Below are 22,876 nucleotides of genomic sequence, written 5' to 3' on the forward strand. Positions count from 1 at the left end.
GATTGACAGATGATGAGAGGAGATGATGAGACTTACAGAATTAGTATATATAAAGGGGATTTTTTTAGAAAGGCTGTGGCCCAGCTAGCCCAACAATGGCTGTCTACCAGTCAATCCAGTAGGTATTCAGCCCATGAGGCTGGATGTCTCAGCTGATCTTCAGTCTATGCTGGAATCATGAAATAGGCTCGAGTGCTAGAAAAGGAGTGGACTTGCTAGCAGAAGCAGGCAGTCAAAAAGGGAACAGGCTTCCTTCTGGTACTCATTCTGTTTTTACTCCACTGAAGCAGCTTGGCAGGTCTCGGTTCGTTTTCTGGAAAGGTGACCCATACCTTCATCCCTGAAGGATCTATGGCCATTGTCATCCTGCCTGGATTAAGTTGTAGTTTCCTGTTGACTTTTTCTCACAGGACATGGTAGTACCAAGAGACACCCTATAGATTCTCACTGTTCCTAATTTTGTGACCTTTTAATACAGTCCCCCATGTTATGGTGACCTCTAACCATATTTTGCTACTGTTACCAGTTATAATATAAATACAATAGATAAAAGATAGAGGCTTACTAAAGGGATCATGACCCACAGGTTGAGAACCACTACCCTAAATGATCTGCTGCACTCCAGAAATAATATTTCTTACTTCTATTGCAGAGAAGCCATCCAATTTCCCCTTGGTAATCTGACACTTATTCCTTTCTTAGCCTGTTCGCTTAAGGGCATTAGAAGGCCAAAGTAACCAGGAAGTCTGAGCTTCCAGTTCAAAGGAAAGTTTGTTCTGGCTCCTGGCAGAAGCACTCCAAAACTTTTAGGCCAGCAGAACTTAGGGTCTCAGGAATAGGAACCAAACATTTTCATAGAGGGGCATTAGAGGTAATAGTCGAACTATCCCTTTCCACTTCTTAATTCCTGGACCCATGAATCCTAGCTATGGGAAAACAACATACTGATTGAAAGCTTCTGTAACCTCTAGGCTTCTACCTAATTGGTGCTATAACTGTGTCTTCAAAAGGCCATTCCATCTTTCTCTCGGGCTAACTGCTTCAGAATGGTGGGGAACATGATAAGACCAGTGGATACCATGATAGTGGACCCACTGTCGAACTTGTCTGGCTGTGAAGTGAGAACTACATTCACATTGCCTAACCTGAACCCATGATACTCAGCCAAAGGGAAATGGGTGAAGAACTGTCAGAGGATGTTGACTCCTTCATGGTTTGCTTGGTTGGAGTTGGGCATTTGATCACTTCTTACCAGTATAGTTGGGGCTCTTTCCTTCTGGATGAAAAGCTAGCTCAAGCCAGCTGCTGAAGGTCCCTCTCCTTTTCTGTTGTGTTTCTAGGAGAGCATCCAGAAGCCAAAAGCAAAAAACTACGCTACCAAGATGAGGCTGACCAGAACGCCCTCCGGATGATGACCCGGCTTCGGGTTTCTTGGTCCATGCAGGAGGATGGGTTGCTAATGCTCTGCCGAATTGCCAGCAATGTCCTCAACACCAAGGTACCTCCCATCACCCCAGGCCCCTGGGAGCAGCCCTTGGCTATGCTTTGAGAAGTATGGCTCTGAACTTTCCCATTCCTAGAGGCTGCCCAGAAAAGTATTTCCCAGAATCTCATGCACCTATACTACCAGCCTACATTTCTCCTAGCCTTCAGATGCATGTGCACTTCTACCTGGCTGCAGTGGAGTAGGTCAGGCCATTTTGCTTTTCTTTATGTTGTCTGCCTGTGGAGGCTTGGTGTGTTCTGTACCATGAACCATTGATTGCCACCTTGGCTCTGTAATTTTGGTACCCATGGGCCCTGGAGTACCCTAAAACACTTCACATTTGTTTTCCTTGCCATAGTCCTGTGCACTTGTGTTCCAGATGCACTGTAACTTTCCTGCTTTGTTTTCAGTCCTCAAGCTCTTCCCTGCTTCTAGTGGCGACAGGGTTCCACAGCTTAGCCAGAGCTGCTGCACTTCGCATTCCGATAGCTCCCTGGGGCCCCCTGGCTCTACTTCCTGCTGGCATGTTGTACAACAAGGCATGAACAGGCTCATGCTTCTTTACAGAGGGCAGCAGGACTTGAGCTCCATGTCAGCAGGGTCAGGGCCTCTGCAGGTAGTGATGCCAACAAGTGTAGCAGTTTCTAAGAGCTCATCTGTCCTCATCACCAGCACACCAGCCAGGAGAAGCCAGTGAGGGTGTGTGTTGCTTTCTTCATCTTGTTCTGATCGATTTGTCTCTGATCCACCCTCTCCTAAATTTCATCCCTATTTTTTCCCAAGGAAGATGGAGAGGTGCCCATTAAATCCATCCTGAACTCTGTCTGCTACCTTTCACATGTCTCCTTATTGCAACACTGGTGGCAAGGAATGCCTCTCCTCCCCCATCATGTAGCCAACCATCCTTCACTAGAACTTGTATTAGACTTGTTACAAATATCACCTGTCTTTAAGTCCCTTCCTGTGTGTTATTTTCTGACATGTTCTGAGTCTGTATCTTAGTTCATTTCTACCAGTGTGATGCAGATGATACAAACGTTACAGATGCAAAGGATACAGAATGACTCTGAGAACACAGACTGTATTAATCTTTAAAACTCTACCTACCCAGCAAGGTGATGAACACCTTTGATCCTAGGAGTCAAGAGTTCAAGGCCAGCCCTGACTACACACAAAGAGAGCTCTACCAAAGCACATTTACTCTTAACTTTACCTGATACTAAGGCCTCCCTCACAGTGCTTGCCAGAACACACAATTCCATAGGGTGTTGAGGGCTTGTCCTGTTTTCCTGTACCCAGGCCTTTGAGGTGAGCACTTCAACCTCCTTGGGGAAACAGGCTCCCAGGTGTTAGCTGTCCTGAACATGGACTCTGCAGATACTAACTATCACATTCTATATTTGGACTAGGTGAAAGGACCATTTGTCACCTGGCAGGTCGTGCGTGACATTTTGCATGCTACCTTTGAAGAGTCTTTGGATAAAACATCTCACTCGGTTGGACGAAGAGCTCGCTACATAGTCAAAAATCCCCAGGCCTTTATGAACTACAAGTAAGCCATATTCCTAACTAGGTTGTGCCTAGGCCCTTACTCCAGCATTCCAGCTGGCTCCCTTCTCTCCCTTCACTCCCCTGTTCAGACTCAGGTGTGACATCCAGATGGAATGACTTGAGTACTGTGGCTGTCCAGTGTTGGAATTTGTAGTTGGGACAGACAGAACCAGGTGTGGTTCTGGGCACTTCCATGTACATGATCTTATAGATCCTCCTTGGGAACAGATGTAGAGCAAGGCTCTTAAGGCTGCTGGTTCACTGTGTATCTGTCCCGGTTATCCCCATGCACGGAGGGCAAGCAGGGCAGGAATACTGACTGATGCTGCTGTAATCAGAGCAGTCCTAGGGACTCTTCATGGAGCTCCCTCTTGGGAGAAGCGTGACAAGGATCGCTAAACAAAAACACTGTATCCCCTTGGGTTGTCCCAGGGACTTTCAGGTGGGACCTGGGAATAACAAAGCATCTTCTTGGCTGCAAGGTCAACCTACCATCTCCTTATAGGCCTTCTGGCCCTTCCCCAGGGGGCTAAGGAAAGAAGGTCACAGATTCTGTGAAATTGGGAGGTAGCTACAACGTGCCACCAGTGTAAGAATTGGGTAAGGTGGGAGGAGGGACAGAAGAATCTCCTACATTGTTCTCGTTCCAGATTAGACAGGAAGCCTGTGCAGGCATATGGTGATTCTGCACTGCAAGTCACCTTCAGTCAGCAGGCCGTGGAATGACCAGCCCTGTGGGTCTCCACACTACATGCCTAGGGCCTTTCTTATAGGAAGCCACTTTTTCTTATTTGTAGAATGTTCTTGATTCCTACTTGAGTGAATTTTCTCTGAAGGAAAAATGCCCACCGACTTCTTCAGAAGAAGAAACACCCAGAGAGATGTGTCCAGGTGGTAGAGAGTTAGCAGAGAATTAAGTCTGAAGCTTGGGCTCCCTAATCCCAGGGTAGCCTGGGACAAAGGATAAAAGGGCCTGGGGTTCTGTCCTCCTGTGGACTAGGTCTCCGGCCTGTGTCCTGGGGTGGGGTCCAGGAAGTGGGCTGATAAAAAACAAGATCAGCCATCTCCGCCCAACCCTTTCCTTTCCCTGGCGGCAGAGATGGTAGAGTCTAGCCTTTCTTCAGATGTGAACAGGCAGGATCTCTCTCGTTGGTCCTATCCAAATCCCTGTGATAGGGTAGGGCTGAGGGAGAATGTTATTGTCCTCAGTCCCTTCGTGAAAGATAAAAGCCAAGATGGAAAACGTGGGTCCTGACCAGCCTGACTTGGATGCTGCCTGGTCCAGGGTGCTCTTCCCCAGAGCTAGCTGTCCCACCCATGCTTCAGTAGATCATAGCTCCCAGCAAGCTGACGCCAGCCAGTGTTTGAGGTGCAACTTGCCGCAGCTCTGGATCTTCCTTCCTACAGAGTCTGCCTGGCAGAAGTGTACCAAGATAAGGCACTCGTTGGAGATTTCATGAGTCGGAAGGGTAACTACGAAGACCCAAAGGTAGGTCCCATGCACTGGCAGCGTCCAGTGCCCTCTGAAGACAGGCATTGAGGGACTGGCTAGCTCTCATGACCATAGGTCCTGACTCTGGGCGTCAATTTTAAAGATGACCACATATGACTTGCTACTTTCAAATGCTCTTGAGTTTAGGGTCTGTTTTGTTAAGAAAACAAAGAAACTCTTTAGAAATTGCAGGCAGAGGCTTTGAAGCTGCTCAGGTGGGCCAGATGGCAACTGACAGGAAGGAGATAGCTCTGCGATCTCAGGTACTTCTAACTGTGTTAGACCTGCTGCCAAGGAAGCCAAGGGACGCAAACGTGGCTGCTCATGGAAGAGAGAGAGTGTGCACTGGCCTTCACCACATAGGGCAAGCCTTCTCCCAGATGAAGAAGGCACAGGCATAAAGGGATTCAAGAGGGTTGGGAATGGTGAAGTGCACACAGCAGGCAAATACAGCCTGGCAAGGCTGAAGACCTCACCTGTCCTGTAAGCCAAGCAGTCCTGCCGTAGTGGTTTGACACACCGGCTCTTCCTGAGAGTCCAGTCATACCGTGTCCCCACACCAAGCCATAACACCTCTACTATCAGAGAGGCTGAGTGCAAGTCAGCCAGTAAGCATGTCTGCCCCTGAGGGCATTTTAGAGGTATCTACTCTGACCTGAAACTGGGAGGCCAAAGGTGACTGAATAGATGCAACAAAAGAGGGGTTACAGCCTCCTTGGAACATAGTGGCACCCCAGGTTTGCAGCCATGTCCAGGGAAGAAGCCCATCTTCTCTAGTTGCACACATTTCAAACTTTAGCACTGCTTCTCTGGGCCTGAGCTACAGGAAAAGTATGAGGCTGAGTGGAGGCTCGTCTGGGATGGTGGTCTGCAGGAGGCGGCCAGGGAAAGCCAAGCTGAGACAAGGCTAGTGTGTCCTCGTGCATAGCGGGGGCAGTATAGGTACTGTGTGCATCTCTCCTCAGGCTGGGGGAGGTGGGCTGTCAGTGTCACTTGACTCTTGGACTCAGTTACTGGCATAGCAGTGAATGGTCACCACTCGAGTGACACGTGGACTCGGGATAGGGTGTAGAAAAGATAGCAAGCTTGGTGTTTCTGGGATGTGACTGCAAAGGGGTTTGCCCATGATGCCCGTGGTGCGCGCACAGCCGCTGCCGTGAGAAGGTGTAGCATCAAGCTTTTGTGTTGCAGGTCTGTGCCAAGGAGTTTAAAGAATTTGTGGAGAAGCTGAAAGAGAAGTTCAGCTCTGGCCTGAGGAACCCCAACCTTGAGATCCCAGACACACTGCAGGAACTCTTTGCCAAGTAGGTGCATTGTCCTCGATGGGCAGAGCCTTTCACTGTGCAGGTGGATAGCAGACATTAGCCAGCTGGGCAGTGCCTGCCTGGCTGTACTTGGCTGTGCAGTTGACCCTTCAAGGGCTGCCCACCTGATATCAGGTGACCTGAGGGTCTGCTTTTCTGGCACCTATATTTTTTCTTCCCGAGTCCCTGCTGCCCGCTTAACAAATCAAGGCTCCCTGGTATGTGTGGCTTTTGCCAAGTCCATTGGTTTACTTATTAGATTGCACAAGGCCAGATGTCAGGACAGCCGCATCTGTCCTGCACAGCGTCAGTCCTGGGGAGACACAGGCTTCTATAGAACCCCAGGCTAGGGTCACAGGGCTTGAACGCTGTAAGCAGAGCCGGTGCTTTCCGGCTCAGCCTCTTGTGTGGAAGAACATACTTGTGTGAGAAGGGGAGTAAGCCAGGCCTGTTTCCACAGCAGTGTCCAGATCCGGTGCCGCCTCCTCCACCCTCATGGACACCCCTTTCTCCCTCCTCATGGAGACACCCTTTGGTCTCAGTGTTCAGTTGGGGATCACATTCTAAGATTCATTCAGTAATGAGTATGGTGTCCAGTCTTTCAGATCTCCATGGTAATTGCCCTTTTCTATGTTTGGTGATAGAGATTTGTGTAACCGAGGCTAGCCTTAAAATCACCACATATCGTCCAGGCTAGTCTGGACGTGCCTCCTGCCTCAGCCTCCTTCAGTTCCTGACATAGCAGTGAATGGTCACCACTCGGGTGACACATGGGGCTCAGGATAGGGGTAGAAAAGATAGCAAGCTTGGTGTCACCATACCCAGTTCTAGCTATTCTCTGGATTGTTCTTAATTGGCAGTACAGCGAGCACTTGCTCGAATCCCCATGTGTGCATGGGTGGTTTGTGCTCAGTCTTCGAAGGGATCTCGGTCTACACCCATGCTTGTGATGATCAGATATGTGCATTCGAACAGGAGGTCACTGGTAATCCTAAAAGAAGACAAATAAAGATTTAAAAGCAGAGCTCTGCACAGTAGAGGAAGAGCGAGTTGCAGGTGTAGCTGATAACACTGACTTGGGTCCTAAGACTGGGGGCCAGGCAGAACAGATCCTTCACATATAAGGAAAGTGGAATTTCCTGTCAATAGATTTTTAGGTAAACTTTTACTATTGCAGTTGAAGTTTTATGTGTTTTGGTGAGACCTGTGGTTTTAACTGTTAATTCCATGAATTTAGATTGACTTGAGTTTCAGGTGAGGTGATACTGCATAAAACTCAAAGGAAAAGAAATGCTCTGTTCCTTTGCCGTTGGGATTGGTGTTACTTACTTGTTTTTATTTCTGTGGTACTAGAGACTAAACTTGGGATGTTATACATGCTGGGCAAATACTGTACCCCAGAGCAAACCCCCAGTCCTTCAGTTTTGTGGGTGGTGGTTTGTTTGTGTGTTTGGTTTTTGAAGCAGGGTCTTACTTGTAGCCCAGGCTGGCCTTGGGTTCATATCCTCTAGCCTCATCCTCCCAGATACTATATTACATTCAACTTACTTTTTTATTGAAAAATGATAATGGTATTTATTTATAAGGCACCTAATATTTGTTACATGTCGTATGTTGTTATGATCTGTAAGCACAATACAGTACTAAAATTCATTCCTTAGCTTCACTGTAGGCTTCTGCCCTCTGCTTGTCCTTCTTCCTGCCTTCAGCCTCATAGCACCTTGCTGTTTGATTTCCATGAGATCAGACAGACCTCCAGCACCTACCTCAGTGCCAGGTGATCATAGCAGCCCAGGAGGCGGGGACAGAATCCCAAACAAACTGGCTAGCTAGACCAGCTGATCAGCTGTGCATGCTTGTGAGCATCCCTGCCTCAGTAAATAATGCAGAGAGGGACTGAGGAAGATATTCACAGTCAACCTCTGACTTCCACACACTTGGGCACTTGCAAGTGTGTGTGTGTGTGTGTGTGTGTGTGTGTGTGTGTGTGTGTGTGTCTGTCTGTCTGTCTGTCTGTCTGTCTCCCTCCCTCCCTCCATCCCTCTCTCTCTCCCTCCCCTGCCCACCACACACACATCCTGGTACCCCTGCCCATCTCTGCGTGACCACTATGCTTTGAAAGAGCACACTGCCTTTCCTGATCCTCAAGTCCTAAGAATGGACTTGTTAGATGGATGCAACCTAATGTGCCAGCTCAGTGGAGGGCTGCCCTGCCCCAACAGCATGCTCTTCTGCCTCCTACACAGATACCGGGTGTTGGCAATCGGAGATGAAAAGGACCGTGTCAGGAAGGAGGATGAACTGAATAGGTAAGTGCCGTTTCTCAGCTGCAGTCCAGATGGGGAAGCTAGGGCCAAATCCCACCTGTCGCCTGCTTTTGTGAATGGATGTTCGTTAGAACGCAAGCCATGTTTATTTGATGTGCTGTCTGTATTCTTTCCTTTCTGTGCTGAGAGGTTTCAACAGAGAAAATGGAGTCTGGCCCTTTATAGAGGAAGTTGGCCAAGCCCTAACTTTAGATGTCATCCTCCTGTCTTACATGAGCTCAGCCTAACAGAAAATGTTTTCTCATCTCATATAAGCAATATTCAGCATTTGCAGTACAAAATGATTTTTTTTTTCTCATTTGCAGTCAGGAATATAAAAAGCATATCTTTACTAGCTGGTTTAGAGCTGATTCCCCACCATGTTGCCCCTTACCCATTAAGGCCTTATTCTGTGGAGACAGTGTCTTACTCTGTTTCTCACACTGGCCTGTAACTTGCTCTGTAGGGCAGCTATCCCATCTCAGCCTCCCAATTCTGGGATCACAGGCAGACATCTAGCTGGGAACATTTTGTGTGTGTGGACAATTTGTGAACAATTAGTATGTTCTAGAAACTGCCATTTAATTTGTTTTGTGACTGCTTCAGCATCCATACAGTTTTGTGGGTTGAAATGTCTTAACTAAGGACTCTTGCGTGTATACTCGCCGTCTCAGGAGTGCTGCTGCGGACCGGCAGCCCCTCCTACAGCCTTGTGCTTCCTGTGTTTCAGTGTGGAGGACATCCACTTCCTGGTGCTGCAGAACCTGATCCAGAGCACACTGTCCCTCTCCAACAGCCAGTCCAACTCTTGCCAGTCCTTCCAGGTGGGTGCTGGCCTCAGCACAGAGGGCCCTCGGGGCCTTAGGGATCAGAGCTCTGCGGCTGCTTACTCTGTCTGCTCTTCTCAGCCTGGCATCTCAGGGGCCCTGAAATGCCTTGTATTCTCGTTTATTAGAGTTTTGACTTGTTTATTCGTTGCTGTTATGATCAAACCTAAGGCTTCCTGCATGTGGTACAGTCACTCTTCAGCATGCTACCCTAGTCAGCCTGTGCCACTGTCATTGGTTCTGAGTCAGAGGCCCTGGACCACGGTCTCAGTGTCTTTTCCTGTTGTTATGATAAAGTTTTCTAGTAAGCAACTCAAGAAAGTCTTGTGCCAGAGAAGTCGAGAAAGCAAGAGCTTGAAGCAAAATGCACCTGTAGTGAAAAAGCAGAGCAATGAATGCTTGCCGAATTTGCTGCTCAGGTCCTGTTCGCCATGGTTCCCGGTCAGGGAACAGAGCCACCTGTAATGGGCAGGTCTTCCTACCTCAATTAATGTAATCAAGAGAATCCCTCGTAGGCATGCTCAGAAGTCTGTCAGGTGATTCTAGATTCTGTAAAATTGACATTTAACACTATCTGTCATAGCCTCCTTTCATGCTGAGGCCGCAGACACCTTCTCAGTAAGGCCTGTGCCATAAAGCTGGAGAACTGCTGATGGAAGATGCCTGGTTTGGAGTTTAGTTGTTGTTCTAAGTTTTTTTTATTTTTATTTTTGTGTGTGAGTGTTTTGATAGCATGTCTATCTGTGAGCCACATGGAGTACATTGCCCACAGAGGCCAAAAGAGGGAGCCTGGTCCTCCCTCTGGAACTGGATTTGCAGACAGTTGTTAGCTGCAATATGTGGTTGCTGGGAATTGAACCCAGGTCCTCTGGAAGAGCAGCCAGTGCTCTTAACCTCTGAGTTTTCTCTCTGGCCCATTTTTTAAGATGGTGTCACTATGTAGTCCTGGCTAGCCTAAAACTCACTGTGTATCAGTCTGGCCTTGAGTTCACAAAAATTTGCCTCTTAAGTGCTGGAATGAAAGGTATGTACCGCCATGCTTGATGGGAAGGTGTTTTTTGATACCCTGCTTCAGAGCACTGCCCTGACCTGGACATTGAGCAGCAGTGGACATGCCTCAGCTGATCCCTGAGTATCATTTGATCTCTCCCACTTTGTCACCTGGTACCCTTGTTTCCCACAAGGGCACCTGGAGCCCTGGTATCCGAGAGCACCAGCCAACGCTTGTCGCTCGGTAGCTCGGTAGCACTTTGATACCCAGAAAGTGTTCACAGCTCCAAGTGAGAACCTGTTTATTGGTGTGCAGCTGGAGAACATGAAGCCCTGTAAGTCTGAACAACAGAGAAAGTAGGCAGTGAAGCACAAGTCCCAAGTCCTCAGCCATGGCCATACCAGCTCTCTACTGGGCTCATACTTACTTAAGAAAGCCAAAGGTATCTCAGCAGGGAGTCCAGGCCAGAGAGCTGCCCCAGAGAAGAAAGTAAACAGCTACCAGTTGCTCTTCTACCTCCAGTTCCAGGGACTTCTGGGTTCAGATGGAAGATGTCTAAGTCTGGCTTTGTACCCGAGATGCTTAAGAAGTCACATGAGAAAGACTGCCTGACCACCCATCCCCCCAGAGCAGGCAGGATGCTTCTGTAGCTCCTACTGAGGACTTAAGGGCCATCAGTGACATCAGAGGCTCATACAGTACCTCTTAGGCTCCCCTGCAACTCAGGTTCTCAGACAGTTACAAAGATACTTTCCTGTGGCAACCTAGGCTCTCAGGATCCAAGTGGTTAAACTCCACAGGCTTGGTCAGTGTGGTTCAGCACACAGTACAAGTGTCTGTAGGTTGTACCCGGCAAGTGGTCAAAAGCTGTCATAGAAAGCTGAGCTCCAGTGCTGGCCGCAGCTGTTTCTCCACTTTTTGTGGTTTGGGTTTTTGGTTTTTGTTTTTGTTTTTTTGTTTTTTTGTATTTTTTTTTTAAAGAAATCCCAGGATCACCTTATCCAAGGGCCTCTCTCTGTGTAATAGTCCTAGCTGTCCTGGAACTTAACTATGTAAACCAGGTGAGCCATGAACTCACAGAGATCCACCTGCCTCTGCCTCCTGAGTGCTGGGACTACAGGCCTGAGCCACCTCACTTAGCTTCTGCCTCATACAGCCCATGCAGTTATTCTCCGGGTCTAACTGTGCACACCCAGGTCTGGCAGTCAGACTGCCTAGAAGAATCAGTTTGGACTTCAGATGGCTTCTTCCAGGAGATTCCTCCATGCGACCCAAGCCCCAGCCTCTTAGCAGCGAGGTTATTTTGTTTTCTTGGTTTTGCCTTGCCTCAAAGCAAGACTTTGGAGTGTCACTTAACTCTAGTGCCTCAGTGTGCACTGTCACTAAGAAATCCCAGGATCACCACCATCCAAGGGCCTCAGAGCCTTGGAGACATTCAGGCTGGTTAGGTGAGCCAGTCTTTCTGTGAGTCACCCCTTGTAGTTTCAATGCTACCGTGGCTGGTTCCCCTTCTAGCACCTCACCCTTGCATGTGCTATTACAGATCTTCCGCCTCTACCGGGAGTTCCGGGAGCCTGTGCTGGTGCGGGCCTTCATGGAGTGCCAAAAGAGGAGCCTGGTCAACCGACGCCGTGTCAGCCACTCCCAGGGTCCCAAGAAGAACCGTGCTGTGCCCTTTGTGCCCATGTCCTACCAGCTCTCCCAGTCATACTACAAGTGAGTATGTCCTCAAGAGCAGAGAGCTCAGCCCAGGAGGCAGTTTTCTTTCTGCCTCTCCCTCCCATGCAGGAGTGCTGCCATGAAGCAAGTGGAGGGAAGTTAGTAGTTTTGTAAGCAATCCAGTGAACCTGCCCAGTGGGCTAGCCTTATCCCTTCCTCCCCCATTCATCTCAGAGTCTTTGTGCACCACCAGCCCCTGACTGCAAGTGTGGGAAGCCCCTCACTCAGCATATCATGCCAGCCTCAAGTTAGTGGGGTCACGTTTGGGCACAGCAGCTCCTCCACTGCTTTTTTCGGCTTCCCCATTTCAGCCCTTCCTACCCCCCAGGTCCTTACCTCATGACCTGTGGGCTCCTTTCCTTCTGGAGTCCCTACTCTCTGAGCTCTTGTCAGAGGATTGGCCTCTGCTTACATCTGCAGGCAGTGAGATTGGACACATGTGTCCTGTCAACTGTCACAAAAGGAGGTTCCTCTCTGGGTCAGCAGCTGTTGGCACGAGGCACTGCAAAGCCTTTAGTTTAGATGTAAACACTGGCCCCACCTTAGATGTACAAGGTGAGTTGGGGAGAGATGTCTAGACTGCATTGGGCGGCAACACTCTCTCTCCCATCTCAGTGGGCAGGAGTGCTTCAGGCATGAGGGTGCAGGCTGTTTTGAGTACAGTGACTTCCACAGAGTGGCCCAGCACGGGCTTCAGCGGCAGCAGCTCCTCAGCGGCCTCTCCTTTCTGCCTTGCCTGCAGGCTTTTCACCTGGCGATTTCCCACCACCGTCTGCACCGAATCCTTCCAGTTCTACGACAGACTACGGGCCAACGGCATACTAGACCAGCCTGATCATTTTTCTTTCAAGGACATAGATATCAATGACCCTTCAAATGACCTGGTGGCGTTTTCTTTGGACAGCCCTGGAGGACACTGTGTGACAGCCCTGGCCCTCTTCTCCTTGGGCCTCCTCTCTGTGGATGTCAGAATCCCAGAGCAGATTGTGGTGGTAGACAGCTCCATGGTGGAGAGTGAGGTCATGAAGAGGTCAGAGCCCAGAGCAGCACTGTGCATGTGGCTCTGCTCATGGTTTGGGAACACAGATTCTTGAGGCATTGGGCATGGTCATTTCCTCTCATTGTAGGACAGCCAGGGTTACCTGCTCAGCCATCCAATCTGAGTATGTGGTGTGTATACATATACTTGTGGGAGTGTGGACATGAGAATGGAGGTATAGAACTCAGAAATTGAATCAGGGGCCTTTCCCTTCTTTTCTCATTTCTGAGACCATCTCAAAATTCTCAACGGTTCCACTACACCAACTGTCCAGTAAGCTCTAGTGATCCAACACTTGGAATACAGAGCTGTCTGATTTGGGACTAGGAGCTTCAGGGCAGTGTCCAGAGAGTTTTCTGTTGGTACCTTCCAAGGGATCACAGGAAGTGCCACAGGGAAGAAAATATGAGTCCAGGGCCCTTACTGTGTCAGAGCCAAGTAGGGCCTTCATGGGGAGGTAGAGGCTATGGGTGGTGACAGAAAAGGAGGGCACCTCAAATGAGTGTTGCCTGTGACAATTGCCACTCGTGATGGCTGTGTGGCAGGTGGGCCATGTCCAAGGCCAGGCACCTAGTTGTCTCTCTTCTGCAGCTTGGGGAAAGATGGCGGCTTGGATGATGATGAGGAGGAGGAAGACCTGGATGAAGGTTCAGGGACCAAGCGTCAGAGTGTGGAAGTAAAGGCCCATCAGGCCTCACACACCAAGTACCTGCTGATGAGAGGTTACTACACAGTGCCTGGCATGGTCAGCACGCGCAACCTGAACCCCAATGACAGCATTGTGGTCAATTCCTGCCAGGTTAAATTCCGACTGCGCAGTACCCCTGCACCCACCCATCTTGGGCCCACTGGTGAGTGTCCTGCTACAGTTCAGGTATGGGGCACCCATGGGGTTCCTGGGACCCTGGCCAGACACACAGCCCTGGAGCTCTGAAGATTGGCATTGCTGTCTATATCAGTCACCTCCCTTTGCTTGTCCTTGCTTCATGCCTCTGACCTCATTTGTGACACGTTCAGATCCCATAGTTTATGGCATTGTTGAATCTTGTCCTTTATTTCTTTGCTATCAAAGATGAGACACCACCCAGCTTCTTTGTGGGTGCTGATCACTCAGGAAGCTCTAGATAGCACAAACCTTTTCTCTTGCTGGCAGAGAATGGTATTGGAAAGACCCTGCCGTTCTCCACCCTGCAGCCAGATGTCCTTTGTGTGGTCAGGGTGGATGGTGTTTGCTATCCTTTTTCACCCACAGTCAGAACTCTGTTTTGTCTGAAGTTTGAAGCATGCAAAGATACAGTGCCAACCTGTAGGTTGTTGTCTGAGCTAAAGAAGCCCTCCTGGCTATTGAGCAAAACCCTGACTAGGTGGAAGGGGCCTCAGGCACCACTCAGGGTTAAGGAGTAGGAAGACATGAGATTTAGGAAGGGTTCAGGACAGCCGCAGTAGGCCTGCAGTCTGCTCTATAATTACATACCAAGAGTGGGCCTGCGCGGGCCCAGTATGTCCCCAGAAGGTGACCCCATGGCTCCTTAGGAAGCAGTAAACTAGTGCTGGAGCAGATCTTGCTTCAGACATATGTGTTGGTCCCAAGCAGGGTTTCTGTTTGCTTCTTCCCTCATGTTCTCAGGGCCCACAGCCACACCGCTGGAAGAGCTCCAGGCTGGCCCTTCCTGCCTCCCTGCCTCCTTTACCAGCCTGGTGGATCCACAGCTGCACACCCGCTGCCCAGAAGAGTTTGCCCACCAGATGGCACAGTCTGGGTACAGCCCTGAGGATGTGGCTGCGTCCCTAGAGATCCTGCAGGCTGTGGCAGCTGCTGACTGCTTCGGGGTTGACAGGGAGAAGCTGAGCAGACAGTTCTCTGCCTTGGAGAAGATAGCGGACAAGCGCACCAGGACGTTCCTGGACTATATCCAGGTGAGCTGAGCTCCAGGCATACAGTTGCAGAAGTGACCACCGCACTCCAAAGTAGATACACAGTGCAGAAGCAGTGCCTACCTGCGGCTTCCCTTTAATTAGATTAATTGCTAGTATTTAAGTCAGGACATGTCCCCTAAACTCCATTAGCCCCCATGAAGACCTGCCTGAGCCCTAGAGTGGCTATCTCTCCTTGGGATAGGCTACATCCTCCATGGCTCTTCTGTCAGTGCCCCCTCCCCACAACTCACAGGCCTCCCGTACTCCCTGGACTTATCTCGCCACCTGCCTGGTCCCTTGGAAAGGCTATGTAACCGTTGGACCCAAAGAATATCATTCTATGTGCTATGAGCAGCTTCTAGGAGTAGGATGCAGATCAGTGGTCTGATTTGGAGGCTCCCATGTGGGGTCTTTTTTGTAAGACATAGGGCTAACTGGGACCATGTAGCCTCCAAGGGCCACTGCAGGAAACCCAGCCAGGTTAAAGGCCACCATCTGGCTTTGAGAAGCTCTTAGCTTAACAGTTAAGTTACTGTTTGCGCGGTTTAAAGTGTTCTTTCTGATTGTAGCCTTGGGAAACTAACTGGGAGCCCTCAGGTATTCTCAGGCTGTGGAGAAAGAGCCTGCTGACCCCAGTCAGGGTGCAAGGCTTGGGTGCTGTCTGTCAGGGAATTTGAGGAGAAAAGGAGTGCTGCTGGTGATTTTGGGTATACTCCCTACACAGAAGCAGACAGTGGGGTCAGATGTGACATAAACACAAGGGAGTCTGGTCATTGTGTTGAAACATTGACTGCTTTCGGGACTGTCAGGACCCACATGAGGATACACAGGCAGGAGATTCATAGTCATATCAGTTGGAGCTATTCTGATAGAAGGCCATGTTGTGAGTAACACAGTAGGTATAGAAAGAGCCCACGTAGTCCCATGCAGCTTGTAGCTCCAGAGAAGATGCTAGGCTCATGCCTTTGGACCTGAGTGTGCTGCCTGCTCAGAATACTTGACCCTAGCTGGAGGGCCATCCACTCCACCTACCTAGTTAAACACATCTTCCCCAACAGACCCTATGCCCTTTTTTCTAGGACCTCTTGGAACAGCAACAAGTCATGGAAGTTGGAGGCAACACTGTGCGCCTAGTGGCCATGGCCTCTGCCCAGCCCTGGCTCCTGCCTTCAGTGCGTCTGAAAGATGTGGAAATAGACACCAAGGCCTCAGGGGATGACAGCCAATCTAGACTCCCTGCGGGGTCTTCCATCGAAGACCACACCTCTGAGGGTGCACCAATTCCTCCAGTCAGCTCCAATGGCACTAAAAAGCGCTCCTACTGCTCTATTCAGAGCCCTGAAACTGATGCTGAGGAAGCTACAAGGCTCCCTGCCAAGAAGCCCACATTACAAGATGTCCGTGTGGCTGCCAGTCCTAGGCCTGGAGCAGAAGAGCAGGCAGAGGCCCAGGCTCAGTTTGCAGCTCCTGAAGACACAGGTGCAGAGGGCCCCAGGCAGGAGAGCCAAGAGAGTATTGGTGTCTCAGGCCTAGAGCAGCTGGGCTGTGAGTTCCAGCTTCCAGAAAATTCTGAAGACCCCAGAGGTATTGACTTTAAAACCTCTCCCATTCTAGGTCCCTCCTGTGACTATTCCAGCCTACTACCTCAGACTGGGAACCTACCCTGCCACCTTTCAGCTAGTCATAGTAGACCTCGGTTGTGTTCAGAAGCAGAGGCTCCCTGCCCTCAACAGGTGTGCCCACAGGTGTGCCTACAGGGCCAAGCTGTGCAAGCATTCATGGGACTTGATGTAGTGACCATGGCGAGGTTCTCTGGACAGCAAGCTTACTCCTAGAGTCTCTGAGCCTTGGCCAGCGACAGGGCCTTCCCCTGACATCTGCTGCTGTTCCCGTGGGCTCAGCTTTATGGACACTTGCCCTGTGGTCAAGGCTCTCGACTGGGAAGTGAGGCGCGTGCTGACTTCCCCGTGCTAGGGTCTCCTGGGTACTATCAATGTCTGTGCTGCCCTGGCCTTCACCACAGCAGTCAGTACCATGCTCTGGGTAGAAGGCTATCTTTCTGGTCTCTGCTTATCTACTTTGGTGCCTGTCGAATGAGGGCAGAGGGACAAGGGACATGGCCTCCCACTTTGCCTTCTAAGAGCCTGCCACCTTTTCTCTCTTACAGGACTTACAGAGAGCAACATGGCCCAGGTAGCATGGGAGAGGTAAGTGGAGATCTTTCACAGGGAGGGGCAAAGCATGAAGTAGTGTGGCCTCATCTTTCAGGATAGTGGAAGATTTCCACCTAGTGTCAGTCACTGTATGAAGCTCCTTCAGAGGGTGCAAGCCTGTGTAGTTTACCCTAAACAAATTCCCAGCCAAGGGCTTTCTCACTCCCCTGGGCCTCTTTCCATAGCCCACTGTATCCTTATACCCATCTTCGATGAAGAGAGGGCCTTTACAACCAATCTATGACCTCATTAGGCAGAACTCAGAACTCAGGGCAGCCCCTCAATCCTGTAGCTGAGAGATGGCATTCCAGAGGGTTGTACTCTTCTGCCTTGAAGAGGCACCTTAATGGCCCTCCCTCCATGTGTATGTGGCCTCACCCACCAAAGCTTTGTACCCTGGATCTGACCCCCAAGGTACAGATGGATATTCCATCTCAGCCATGGCCACCAGAGCTAGCAAAGCCTGCCCCATCCATCAGCCCTGGGTTAGTGGCAGCTTTGTGCCAGAAGCAGAGCTGCTGCGGGGCTATCTGTGAATGAGGCAGCGGCACTTAGCCAGGGACTCCCCTGCCAGGGAACAAGTAGAGACTGGAGAGCAGTGGGCAGATAGTCGCCAAGTTCTGGGCCTCCCTAGCCAGAGTAGCCTGTCTGTGACCAGTGTGTCCCCTCCTTCTCCCTAACATCAATGTCTGTCTTACAGCGGCTGTGAAAGAGTATGTTTTGTCGGTCGCCCATGGCGTGGTGTGGACGGGCGCCTGAACATGCCCGTGTGCAAAGGCATGATGGAAGCCGTGCTGTACCACATCATGTCAAGGCCCGGTGTTCCTGAGAGCTGCCTGCTACAGTACTACCAGGGCGTCCTACAGCCTGTTGCTGTGCTTGAGCTGCTCCGGGTAGGGCCCAAGGCATCTCAGCCCACTGTGGTAGCGTCACACCCCAGGTGTCACCACCTCAGCTTAATCTTTAGCGCCTTCTGGCCTCTGGGAGAGGTGTCTGCTACTGTTCTTGAGGCCCTGCCTGGCTCTGGATTCCCTCCCCTTGCCTGCTACAGCCCCTCCTGCAGCAGGCTCCCTGTTCCTTGGGTCCGTTTGCACTTGGTCCGTCTTAGTCTGCCTGCTGTTGTGCTCCTGGTTCACACTCAGGGTCACATGCTCACAGGTCCTCAGGAGTCCGGTTAAATAGATGGAGGTGGTGTGCAAAGCTGGGGACCATGTGACCACTACACAAGCAGCTGCCATGAGCTCCCATTCCCATGATGTTGTTTGCTCCAGCCTAACAAACTAGGGACTTGACCTTTAGTGTGACTTCCCTGAACTTCCTAGTGGGAAGCCACTGCAGCCATTGTTGGCTGAAGAGCACCTGTCCTCCAGAGGTCACTGTGGCACCCATAGCTGCCATACTTTCTCCTTCCCATCTTTATGTAAGCCTTCCTGCTAAGCCCTGCCTCCCTCAAGGCTGTCTTTAGCCGTCTGCTGCCTGGGAACAGCTATATACATTCCATAAATGCAGCAAACCAGATCCCCGGGCAAGCAGGACCCCTTTGTAACCCCATCCATCTCTATCTGCAGGGCCTAGAGTCTCTCGGCTGTATCCAGAAGCGGATGCTGAAGAAGCCAGCGAGTGTCTCACTCTTCTCCAGGCCTGTGGTGGAGGGCCTAGGTCAGGCCAGTGAGGCCGAGGCACTCTCCTGTCAGGGGAGCACTGTCACCTTTTATGAACCTACGCTGGACTGTACCATCCGTCTGGGCCGTGTCTTCCCCCATGACATCAACTGGAACAAGTGGATCCATTTATAGATGCGTCCCCAGGCCAGCAGAGGAGCCTCTGCCCGTGCTTAATTGTTCCGCCTGGACTGTCCCAAGAGCCCTGTCCTTCACACAGCTGTTACCAGAGCTCGGCCCAGCCTAACACAGGTGTAGCAACTAGCAGGTGACCTCAGTCCCCCCTGCTCTCTGCTGCTCTTGGTCCCAGGTGCCCAGCCTTCCTGCAGGCCTGTGTCCTGCCCTGGACTCAGGCTCTAGCATCAGCAGTATCTGCAAGGGATGTTGTTTAGGGAGCAGACTGATGACCAAGCCCTGAGTCACCTCACACGCACCACACCATTCAGACTCAGAGGAAGACACATCACAGGTGTACCTGGCAGAGTCTGCTCCTCTTAAGGTAGGGCATCCCAACTTGGCCTGAACTGAGCTCAGGTCTCCAGCTCCCAAGGGGCCCCTCCTGCCAGAAGCAAGGCCTGTAGGTTTTGCTTTTGTTTTTTGTTTTATTTTGCGCTCTTTTCACTAGATACAAGCCCCTGGCATGTATTTATTTATTTTTTAATTAAAGTAAGATGAAATGCATTTTGTGTGTTTGCCTAGTGATTGTTATTTCCCAGAGAACTCCTCTTCTTGAGGTTTTTTTTTTTTTTTTTTTTTGGGGGGGGGCGCTTAGATTTTCATCCTTTTGTTGAAAAATGCAAGACTTGCCTTTAGAATGACAGTCAGGGGTCCCACACAGAGACCACTTAACCACAGCTAGCTGAGCCTCCTCAGTCCCAGGCCCCTTCCTGTCCACCTTTCCTCCTTACTGAAGAGGCATGGGCACTTGGTGGCCTCACCCAGCTTGCAACCTGTCTCATCCATTCTCTATGTCACTGTGAGCCCAGCACAACTAAGCTGCAGCAGTGTAAGTGTTAGCAGTGTAAGTGTTAGCAGTGTAAGTGTTAGCAGTGTAAGAGTGTTAGCAGTGTAAATGTTAACAGTAAGTGTTAGCAGTGTAAGTGTTAGCAGTGTAAGAGTGTTAGTGTAAGTGTTAACAGTGTGTTAGCAGTGTAAGTGTTAGCAGTGTAAGTGTTAGCAGTGTAAGTGTTAACAGTGTGTTAACAGTGTAAGTGTTAGCAGTGTAAGTGTTAACAGTGTAAGTGTTAGCAGTGTAAGTGTTAGCAGTGTGTTAGCAGTGTAAGTGTTAGCAGTGTAAGAGTGTTAGCAGTGTAAGTGTTAGCAGTGTAAGTGTTAGCAGTGTGTTAGCAGTGTGTTAGCAGTGTGTTAACAGTGTAAATGTTAGCAGTGTGTTAGCAGTGTAAATGTTAGCAGTGTAAGTGTTAGCAGTGTGTTAGCAGTGTAAATGTTAGCAGTGTAAGTGTTAGCAGTGTAAGTGTTAGCAGTGTAAGAGTGTTAACAGTGTAAGTGTTAGCAGTGTAAGAGTGTTAGCAGTGTAAGTGTTTGCAGTGTGTTAGCAGTGTAAGTGTTAACAGTGTAAGTGTTAACAGTGTGTTAGCAGTGTAAGTGTTAGCAGTGTAAGTGTTAGCAGTGTAAGAGTGTTAGTGTAAATGTTAGCAGTGTAAGTGTTAGCAGTGTAAGAGTGTTAGTGTGTTAACAGTGTGTTAGCAGTGTAAGTGTTAGCAGTGTAAGTGTTAGCAGTGTAAGTGTTAACAGTGTAAGTGTTAACAGTGTAAGTGTTAGCAGTGTAAGAGTGTTAACAGTGTAAGTGTTAGCAGTGTAAGTGTTAGCAGTGTAAGAGTGTTAGCAATGTAAGTGTTAGCAGTGTAACCTCACTAACGTTCTGGGTGTGGTTGGGCAGGGGAGGCGGTGTGCATGTGAGCAGAACCTGCCTGTTACACACTGCACAGTAGGCTGGAAGCCAGCAGCCAAGCTCTCTCAGGTCTCAGAGCCACCTCTGTTCAGCTGAGGTGGGAAGCCTAAAGGAACTGAAGGGCACCAAGCCTGGACACAGCCCAGCAGCACACCTTCCCCAAGGCATCCTACAGGGACCATCTGGGGAGAGGACTCAGGGTACAGCCCAAGCAGATACAAGGCTTATGTGGACATTTGTCATTCCCAAAGCCCCCTCCCGTCTTTGTTACAGCCACCAGTCCTCAGTGTATCCCCTTTCCCACCGAGCTTTCATCTGTCGTCCACTCAGCCCTCCACCCATCTGCCTGACCACTCACCAACTAGCCACCCAAACAGGTATCAACACAAGATCTCCAGAAACCACAGCCATGCTGGTGGGTCAGGAGGACTCCAGAGAGTCCCTGGGGAAGGCAGGCAGGAGGCCTCCAGTTAGAAACCAGGTGCTGCTGGGCTGCTGAGGACCCCAGATCTAGAAGAAATGGTAACATTCTACAGAGAGGCAGTCTGGGGCTGCTGTGCATCCCGCCCCCCAGGGCAGTTCCAGCTGTGGCTCCACCTCACCTTGCCTGTCACTTCTGCCTCCCACCAAAGACTGCGAGATGGCATTGGGCCCCGCTTGCCACACCACACAGAACAGCATGTCCTCGGCTGCACACTCAGCCCCATGCCTGCCCATGTCTGCTCCCTTCTTCCCATTTCTTTAGGTAAACAACACACAAATGGTTCTCTTAGACATGGAACGGCACATGGCTCAGGCCTCTCTACCCTACACTTGGAGGCCTACTGCACTTACACATGTGGGCAGACACCCGGAAACATGGGCCTTCGTGCCATTTAATGTGAAAGATACCTATTGTGCAGCTCACTTTCCCTCTATTATAATCCTGGGATACACGGAGCTACTCAAGAGAGCAGCCCAGCCTCCAGCTCTGAGCCCTAGCTTACACTCGCCCTCACTGAGCAAGCTCACAAGGCCTCCGACCCCCACCTCGACCCCAAAGCATGTTTCATGCAGAGTCTTCACCCTCGAGCTCAGCCATGCTCAGCTCACCAAGTACTGTCAGAATCCTCTCCGTTTCTGCTGGCTCTACCTAGGACTAGAGCAGCCTGTGTGTAACCTTTGATGGAGTACCTCTTACCCTCTGACCTCCCTCCCCCTCCATCCTTCCCCTGGGCTCTGACTGCACCAGTTCTCCAGCTGTGTGAATGTGTGTGTGTGCATGGTGTCTCACCCACCCACTCCAAGTACCCAAAGTAGTCCTCATTCACTCGAGGCTACAGTTCAGGCCTTGCTGAATTAAACTGCCACTTTGTCTTCTGCTTGGCATCTCCCGACTGCCCACTGTTCTCTCTGGATGGCTGAGAGCAGGAGAGCTGTCACTGACTCCCACCCGGCAGCAGGGGGCAGCAGCAAGCTGTGAAGCCTCCGGGCCCAGGTGACTTCCAGTAAAAACGCTATTACTGTGAGCACCTGCTGGTACGTCACACACCATCAGGACACTACTGAGAAGGGATGTCACAGCAGCCCGAGAAGCACACGTGACTCGTGTGCCTATCTCATGCATGAGGAAACTGAGGGCCATGAGGTTAAAACAGCTCCTACAAAGTCGGAAGCTAAGGGTAGAGCCTGCATGCTGGCTTTCCGGCTAGGCGGCCTGCCTCGGAGCTTCCTCTACACCACTTGAGGTGAGGGATGGGCAGTCAGCACCATGCTCACTGAAGAGCACTAGTGTTCTTATCTAGCACCATCAAGGTAGGAAAGAAAAACTTCCAAATGAGTGGGGCAGGCCCCTCAGGGTGTCGTGGTTGGGGTTGCAGAGCAGGGTAGTTCTGGTCTCTGTGTCTTTGCAGGTCCTGTGAGGGTAGTCCTCCCTGCTGCTCCGTCATTCACTTCTCAGAGCCCTACCCCATCTGGGCTCCTTCACAGCAACTTCAGTCCTTGCCCCACCAGCAGGGACAGACAAGCTACCAAACTCCAAGGAAGGTCTTGTTAATCCACATTGGTTAGGGCACAAAGCCAGGCAGGCATGTGCTGCAGCCAGGAATAAGGGTGCAGCACCAGTTAGTCACACTGAGGCAATGTGCAAACTGGGCCCTGCCCTTTACTCCTTTGAGCACATGGATGACTCTAGACCAGTGCTTCTCAAACTTCCTTACGCTAAGACCTTTTGATACAACTCCTCACGTTGTGGTAACACCCCACACACACCCAGGCCATAAAATGATCTCGTTGCTACTTTGTAATTGTAATTTCTCCACTGTTAAGGATGGGGATATAAATATCTGATATGCAGGTTTCTGATATGTGATCCCCAGAGGGGTTGTGATCGGCGTGCTCTGCTCAGGGCATGTTCCCTCTCCAGTTTGTCATCAGGGGTCTCTACTTCTTGTTTCACCTGCACAAAAAGCTGCTGCCA

At 50.4% G+C, this 22,876-nt stretch overlaps 1 protein-coding gene across 1 annotated transcript in view; it reads left to right on the forward strand.

Moving 5' to 3' along the window:
• Gtf3c1 (general transcription factor IIIC subunit 1) overlaps positions 1-19,187 on the forward strand; it is a 66,728-nt gene extending 47,541 nt beyond the window's left edge. The window contains exons 24-37 of the mRNA XM_032892690.1: positions 1,344-1,498; positions 2,896-3,038; positions 4,445-4,526; positions 5,721-5,833; positions 8,080-8,142; positions 8,870-8,963; positions 11,501-11,673; positions 12,419-12,706; positions 13,307-13,566; positions 14,343-14,632; positions 15,712-16,216; positions 16,800-16,839; positions 17,546-17,738; positions 18,414-19,187. Of these exons, the coding sequence (XP_032748581.1) occupies positions 1,344-1,498; positions 2,896-3,038; positions 4,445-4,526; positions 5,721-5,833; positions 8,080-8,142; positions 8,870-8,963; positions 11,501-11,673; positions 12,419-12,706; positions 13,307-13,566; positions 14,343-14,632; positions 15,712-16,216; positions 16,800-16,839; positions 17,546-17,738; positions 18,414-18,641 (2,627 nt within the window). The 3' untranslated portion in view covers positions 18,642-19,187. The remainder of the gene's footprint in view (positions 1-1,343; positions 1,499-2,895; positions 3,039-4,444; positions 4,527-5,720; positions 5,834-8,079; positions 8,143-8,869; positions 8,964-11,500; positions 11,674-12,418; positions 12,707-13,306; positions 13,567-14,342; positions 14,633-15,711; positions 16,217-16,799; positions 16,840-17,545; positions 17,739-18,413) is intronic.
• The last annotated feature ends 3,689 nt before the right edge of the window (positions 19,188-22,876 follow it).

Source organism: Rattus rattus, chromosome 2, assembly GCF_011064425.1.
Source record: "Rattus rattus isolate New Zealand chromosome 2, Rrattus_CSIRO_v1, whole genome shotgun sequence".
Classification (NCBI taxonomy): Eukaryota; Metazoa; Chordata; class Mammalia; order Rodentia; family Muridae; genus Rattus; species Rattus rattus.